The sequence below is a fragment of the Callorhinchus milii genome, unplaced genomic scaffold, assembly GCF_018977255.1.
Source record: "Callorhinchus milii isolate IMCB2004 unplaced genomic scaffold, IMCB_Cmil_1.0 Scaffold2, whole genome shotgun sequence".
In the NCBI taxonomy this organism is placed as follows: Eukaryota; Metazoa; Chordata; class Chondrichthyes; order Chimaeriformes; family Callorhinchidae; genus Callorhinchus; species Callorhinchus milii.
Genome location: NW_024704743.1, coordinates 621,490 through 628,989, shown reverse-complemented (window position 1 = coordinate 628,989; position 7,500 = coordinate 621,490). Strand labels below are relative to the sequence as shown.

The 7,500-nt window shown below is 53.1% G+C and overlaps 2 protein-coding genes across 2 annotated transcripts in view; both read right to left on the bottom strand.

Moving 5' to 3' along the window:
- The window catches only part of LOC103173327 (villin-1), a 24,200-nt gene that overhangs the window by 4,020 nt on the left and 12,680 nt on the right, over window positions 1-7,500 (bottom strand). The window contains exons 9-14 of the mRNA XM_042332519.1: window positions 3,802-3,891; window positions 3,112-3,186; window positions 2,595-2,791; window positions 1,804-1,937; window positions 1,501-1,640; window positions 135-323 (exon numbers count right to left, since the gene is read on the bottom strand). Of these exons, the coding sequence (XP_042188453.1) occupies window positions 135-323; window positions 1,501-1,640; window positions 1,804-1,937; window positions 2,595-2,791; window positions 3,112-3,186; window positions 3,802-3,891 (825 nt within the window). The remainder of the gene's footprint in view (window positions 1-134; window positions 324-1,500; window positions 1,641-1,803; window positions 1,938-2,594; window positions 2,792-3,111; window positions 3,187-3,801; window positions 3,892-7,500) is intronic.
- Window positions 1-7,500, bottom strand: part of dlec1 (DLEC1 cilia and flagella associated protein) — a 58,671-nt gene that overhangs the window by 50,391 nt on the left and 780 nt on the right. The window lies entirely within an intron of this gene.

The following is a 7,500-nucleotide window of genomic DNA, read 5'->3' as shown; positions in this document are numbered from 1 at the left end:
TCCTCCTTCAAATAGACCTCTTGTCCCTCTCCACCTCTGTGACCCACTGACTCCATATCATATGACCCCACCCCACCCGGCCCGCCCCACCCCACCCCACCGTCTGCAGCTCCGGGGAGGGGGGGGTGGCTTACGTTCCACTTGTGGGGGTCCCAGGCGTGGAACCAGCCTGTGAAGGTGGCGGGCTCGAAGCCCTGCTTGACGGTGATGATGGGGGTGTCCATGTCGCGGCCAGCCGGGTGGCACTGAAGGTACTCGCTGGTGGACTTCTGAGTTTCCTTCTTCTCGTAGTCGTTGGCCGATATCCCCACCCACAGGAAGATCTGCCGAGGAAAACACAGGTCTGAACAGGAGCAGGAGCAGGAGGAGGCCATTCAGCCCATCCAGTCTGTGCCACCATTTTAATAAGATCACAGAAGATCTACAATCCCATTTCACTCCCTTTTCTCCCCCAAAACCTCTCAATATCTTTCTTTTGTATGTACGTCTGTTATATATATGTGTGTGTGGGGTATATATTTGTATGTGTAGTATGTGTGTGTGTGTGTATGTGTGTGTGTGTACATACATATGTATGTGTGCATGTATGTATGTATGTATGTATGCATGTGGTATACATGTGTGTATGTATGTGTATATGTATGTGCGTGTATATTTGTGTAGGTGAGTGCATGTGCGCGTGTGTATGTTTGTGTGTAAGTATGTGTATTGTGTATTTATTGTCTATACACGTTGTATGTATCTGTATGTGTGTGAGTCCATATGTAAGTAGGCATACATGTATAATGTATTACTGCATTCTGCTTACCTAATTCCAGAGAGTATTAGGCGCAGGTTGGTGAGACCCAAGGCTTGGGGGGGTGTGCGGGGGGGTGGGGGGGAGGGATCACTGTCTGGCCAAGCTTTCCCAATGCTTGTCGATCTCGGACCCCCCCCTCTCCCCGTTAGTTAGGGCTTTGGCTCCGAGGTTACCAGGAGCCGAGGGGGAGGATTCCCCGCCCCCAGTGACTGATCGGCCCTTCCAGGTCCTGCTGATGGATGAGCCGGGGCCGGGGCTGGGCGGCCATCAGCCGTGAGTGCCCTGGGACACTGCGGCCCCTCCTGGCTCAGGAACCGGGGACTAGAGACCGTCACAGAGAGGCGGGGTGGGGTGGGGGGGGACTCGATACCCACATTCCGTTGCCAAACATGTCACCTTGGGGCCTAGTCACCAGCTGGCCGTTTGACATCTGACAAGCCCGGGCTTGAGCCCTCACTGGGTACCAGCCAAGACGAGCCAAGGCACGGAGAAGACGAGAGAAGAGACGAGAGACGTTCTCCACAAGAGTGGAGAAGGTTAAGGAAAGATTTACTAAATGATCAGAGTAGATAGGGGAGGAACCGTTTCCTCCGGCCGATGGGTTGGTGAAGCAGGGGACACAGATGGAAGATAATTGGCAAAAGAACCAGAGGAGGGTTGTCTCGGAGCCTGATGCGGGGCGTGTGTAAGCCAACCAATACCTCGGTCCACGTGTCCAGCAGCATGATATCCTCCTCATCGAGGTCCTCCTGGGTGAAATCATTGACCTCGCTCATGATGAAGCGCCCGGTCTGGTTGGAGCACTCAAACAGGCGGGGCTCACTATTACTTTTTTTTGAATCTATCGGGGGGGGGGATTATTACCCCCGGAAAAGCGATCAGATAATCGACTGACGACCGGGTTCCTGCTTACCGCCGGGTAAACAGAGGCGCTCGTGCCTGCCCGCGCGTGTGCGCGCGTGCGTGCGCGTGTGCGTGTGTGTGTGATCGAACCCGGGTGGGGCCTCTCCGGCTCGCGAGGGTCCTCACCTCGGTGGCCATGATGGACTTGCGTCCTTGCAGGTGCAGCAGGCGTTTGATGTTGTACATGTTGGTCTCCACGTGGTTGAAGCCGGAAGCCACCCCTCCTTTCTTGTACCTGTCAACGCCGCCCAATAAATCAATCTCAGTCGCGGTCAATCAATCCCCCGGCATTTGACACGGGCGCCTTATCATTTAAATAATAAGAACAATTCAAATAATAATTGAAATGAGGCGCCCTATCGTTTCGAATGAGCATTTGACACAAAATCTATACGGTCAATTCACTTTGCGCTCTATTCTGCGAAGCGCTTCGAGACGTCGAGAGGGCGTGAAAAGCGCTGTAGCAAAATGCAAGGATTATTATTACTATTATTATTATATTATCATTATTATTATTATCGCGGCGTCGAGACGTCTCAAAGCGCTCTCCCGGTGAAGTGTAGCGACTGCTGTGCGTGTCGGGGGCGAAGAAAAAACGATTTCACCCGATCCCTCTCCCTCCCCCCCCTCCCCCCCACCCCCCCGCCCCACTCCTCCATTTTATATGGCCCACCTACTCCCTCCATGACCTGTAAATGTTACGTCACGTTTCCGAAAGGGAGTCAGAAAAAGTGTGGCCTATTTTGAGGACTTTTCTCAAACATCCGGCCTTCAGCAAGGGAAGAGGTTGGAGCCCCCTCGTGGCTCGTGGCTCGTGGCTCGTAGCCCGTGGCTCGTGGCTCCCTAAATGACTGCGCTCACACTCGAGTACGGTTCCCGCTGTCGTACTCACACGATGCCGTTCTTGAAGTAGCTTTTGAAGGCCGAGGACTCGTGCGCCTGCATCTCCCTGTACTGGATGGGGCCCCCGCCCAAGTAATCGTCCAGTTGGGTGACAAAAATAGCGGCACTGCCCTGCTCGTCCTGGCTGGATTCCTTGCCCACCCAGAAGTGCAGAGCCTGCGAGGTGCCTGTGGATGTCCTCTTGACCTGGGCAAAACCACAACAACAAAATGGGTTAGGATTAAGGATTGGGGTTGGGGTTTAGGGGATGGGGGTTAAGGGGTTAGGGTTAGGGTTACGGAGGCGCTGTCCTCCAAATGAGACGTTAAGTCAATTTGCTCCCCCCCCCACCCCCAGCGCAGCATTGGGACGTCAGCTTAGACTATCCAGTTCAACGAGCGGATATGAAGCTTGAGCTCACAACCGAATGAACGGCCTCCGTCTGCGCTGTAATATTCGACGATTCCGTGGTCAACTTCTCCAAAGAAAAAAAAAAGACGGATCGGGAGTCACGCTCGGGTACTTACGAACATTATGATGTAACAGTCTCCTTCGAAGAAGGTCCCGTAGGCCTTCGTAGGGAGGGGAACCGGTTCCATTTTCTGTGTAAAAAAAAAACAATTAGCACGGTGTGAATGGGGAGGCCCTGGGCACTCTGGGCAACCGAGGCTACAGCCTGGCAAAGATGCCCTTTGCTTTACATCATTCCGACCTTCTGCCTTGACCAGCGGCCCTCCATGTCCCCCCACCCCCCACTTTCCTGCCCCACCATCAACGGTCAGGCCTTCAGCCTCTCTACCCCTTTGGACCTCCATCCCACAGTCCCTCCCATCGCCTCCTTCAAGACCCGTCTCAAGGTCCTCCTCTTCGACCGTGCCTTGCACCACCCTCCTACCCCCTAACCCTCCCTGCCCTCCACCCCTCCCTGATCCCAAATCTCTCAGCTCGGGGCTGAATCCCTGACTTTCCAGCGCCTTGGGACCTCTCGAAGCGCTTCACGGGATACACTGTGAAGTCTAGTGACCGTGTGTTTTTGCGGGCCAAACGCGGCAGCCAATTGCGCCCAGCGTTTCGCCCACAAAACACACAGTCACTACACTTTAGAGTGCATCCTGCGAAGCGCTTTGAGGCGTCTCGGAGACGCGATAAGGCGTCGGGTCAAAGGCGAGGATTGTGGTTTTATTCTCACTGACACGTCAACCTGTGTGAACACGAACCATGTTGGATTCCGTCACCGACTCAATCTCAGCCGACTCTCCCCTCCAACAAGTGAGAACGTGTGGCGTTTGGTGGATCAGCCGCTCTCGCTGTTAGTGGAGGCAGTTGTGTCTCACAAACCGTCACACCCCCTGGTTTCAATCCTACCTCAACTGGGAATGTGACATCTGACTTGAGATGTCCTCCCGACGTGCGAGGCGCAGTGGGAATACAACCTGTGTGGTGTGGTGTTTTGGAGAGAGAGAGAGAGAGAGAGAGACGAGGAGATGGACCTTACCTCGATGGACCATATCTGAAGACCTGGATTCCTGCTGACGTTCTTGAAGGCTTCTGGTATCAAAGTCGGCATGTTGATGACTGAGAAAGAAAGGACAGGACAGGATTTCAATGCTCCCACTCAACACCCTCCATTAACAGCAACAAAAAGTCCATTCACTTTACAATATATCCTGTGAAGACTTCTCGAAGACGTGATAAGTCAGGCACTATATCACACGCAAGGATATTATTATTATTATTATTAAATGGGGTCTCTTAAGCAACTGGCAAACTCCAACCTTGATTAAAGTAATTTATTTATTGGAAGTTGCTGGGTGGAGGGGAGAGAATTCCAGGAAGGGACTACTGTCAAAATAAAATCCGAGGAAGATAGCCTCGGATAGCCATCTACCTGTAGCCCGGCCTTGAGAGAAGAGGAAGGTTAGGAACCTGGGTTGAGGTCTCCATGTTGGTGTGGCCCAGGATTATACACATACCCAATGGGATAGAGGGAGCGGGAGAGAGGGAGAGGGGGAACTTCTCTAAGCAACTCATCCAATGTTTACCTCCACCCGTTCTAGGAACAGGAGTAGGCCATTCAGCCCCTCAGACCCGTTGCGCCATTCTACTATTCGTATCGCCCACGAAATATACAGTCGCTCCACTTTACGGCATATTCTGTGAAGCGCTTTGGGATGTCTCGATGACGCGATAAGGCGCTGTATCAAATACAGTATCAAATGATTATTATTACCAAGCGGGCTGCCGCTTATTATAGATTTCCATAATAATAATAAAACAATAAAAGAATTGCACTTCTATTCCTCCTTTCACAAAAGTACAAACGCAACGATAATCATCCTTCAACTTGACACAGCGCCTTTCATGTCGGGATCAAAGTGCCTCACAGGGTGTTACGGTAATGTACAATAAGGGATAAGGAGAGATAAGAAACCCTCAGGAACAATAATAATAACAATAATAAATTGGTCACTCAATCCACGACCGTTTGTGGGACACCTCTGTACGCAATTGGCTGTCGCGTTTCGCCCACAAAACACACAGTCACTACACTTTGCAGCGTATCTGTGAAGCGCTTTGAGGCGTCTCAAAGACCTGATGAGGCGTCGGGTCCAACTGCGGGGATTATTATTGCTGTTACGATACAAATTTACAATTGCGCAACTCCTTTCATGTCGGGAGGACGTCCCGAGGCTCTGGACAGTTCAGGGTTGACACCGAAGCTGGGGTGGGGGGGGGGCGAGGGAGTGAGGTGGAACGATGAACGGAAGTGCGGACAGAGAGGAAAGTGTAGTAACTGTTTAGTTTTGTAGGTGAAAACGTCACGACAATGTCCCATAAATGGCCATGAGGCAACTGGCCAATTGTATCTGGAGGATCCTGGAGAAAGGGGGAGAGAGAGAGACCTTCTCTCTTCCAATAGGGTTGTGGGATCTTTAACGTCCACCTGAACGGGGAGAAGGTCAAGGTCTCAGACCAAGGTCCTGTCTGCTGACAGATCGAGGGCAGGGAGGGGAGGAGAGGGGAGGGGAGAGGGAGGGGAGTGGAGGGTCAGCTGGTGTGTGGGGTGGTGTGTGTGTGGGGGGGGGGGCGAGGTGGGGAAGGGAAGAGTCTCTTCATTAAAGAACAAACACACAGATCATAGCTCCACGTTGGGCACTGAATCCGCTCATTTAGGCTCACGCTGACTGAATGAGGGTGGGAGGTGGAAATAATCCGAGGCGACACGGGAGGGAGGGAGGGAGGGAGGGAGAGGGAGAGTGAGAGTGAGAGTGACAATAGAGGTAGAGAACAAGCTGTGTTATCGTCAGCGAAACACTGAAACCTTTGTAACTCTGACTGCTTTGCATAATTCCTCTCTTTGTGTTTGCTCGAGTGATTAAACTGGTTTCATCCCGGTTTCGTTGTCGATCATGGCGTAACTTTACAGGTCAGTAGTGTTCTCTCCATGTGGGTTCAATCAAGCCCCACGTGGGGGGGTGGGGGGCGGTGGAGGGGAGCTTGGAATTCATATCGTCTGAGCCGGAGGCGGCCAAACTGTGGCCCGCGGGCCAGGTCAGGCCCACGGGGCCGGTCGAGGAGCTGAACCCCCTCCGAAAATCCCCACGAGCCTCGGTGAGTCCGGGGCTCTATCAGTCGTGCGCTTTTCTAGGTTCGTCTCAAACGTTGAACGTTTCTTGATTTACGTCGTAAGTCAAACGGACAGTCAATCGGGGACGTTTCTTTTTGAGAGGAACGAACTTTGTTTTACTTTGGGCTTCGAACTCGCGCTGTCCAGGCTGACGCCTCAGTACAGCGCTGGGTGGGGAAGCGCTCGGAGGAGCCGTCAGGTGAGATGTTAAGCCACTGTCCTTGTCTGTGCCCTGCTCAGCGGGCGATAAGGAGAAGGGAGTCTCTCTCTCTCTCTCTCTCTCACCCACCCCCCCCCACCCCCGGTCTCCTGGCCGACAAATAAAATTCGATCATTCGCTCCACGGCTGTTTGCGGGGCCTCTGCTGTGCGCAAAATGGCTGCCTCGTTCTCCTGCAAAATGCACGGCCACTGCGCTTTACGGTAAATCCTGTGAAGGGGCTTTGGGACGTCCTCACGACACGAAAGGCGCCGTATCAAATTCAAGCTCCAAACCCCCCCCCCAACTGATTGTCCAGAGGCTCGGGACGTCCTCCCGACGGGAGAGGCGCTGAGTGAATGTCGTTTTGTTGTTGTTATATTCACCCCAAACCGCAGAGGACCCAAAGGCGATGTATTTTGCATTTCCTACGCAAAGAAATGAAACCTTTAATCAAATTTCGTCATAATCCCTTCAAAAGAAAAAACAAATGGCCACTCAACCCCACGACTGTTTGCGGGGGACGCCGCGGTGCGCGGTTGGCTGCCGCGTTGGTCGCCCACGAAAACAGTCAATACACGTCCCGGTGTTTCCTGTGCAGAGCTTCGAGACGTCTCGAGGACGTGATAAGGCCACGATAGCAGGAGAGGGAGAGAGAGAGAGAGAGAGAGAGAGAGAAACTCCCTTTTCATTTCAAATAGTGCGACAGTAGCTTTAAGATCCACCCAAACAGAGGGACAGGACCTGGGGGTTAACATCTCATCCGAAGGACGGCACCGCACCTCCGGCAACGGTGGTCTATAACCCCAGTGCTGCGTTAGAGCCTCGAATGTGGGGCTTGAACCCACAAAGCTACCAGACTCGGGGCCAACTGAGCCGAGCTGACTGTACGGAGGAATCCTTCTCACCGTCCGTCCGTCAGTCGGTCGGTCGGTCACAAAATGATCTTTTTTAACTGTAAACCCTTTTTTTTTGTTCTGCTGCTCCGGGTGGAGCTGAGAAAGTATTGCTCTCAGATTGCTCTCTCAACCCCCCCCCCCACCAGCCCCACTCCCCCCCGGCTCTCTCAACCCCCCCACCAGCCCCACTC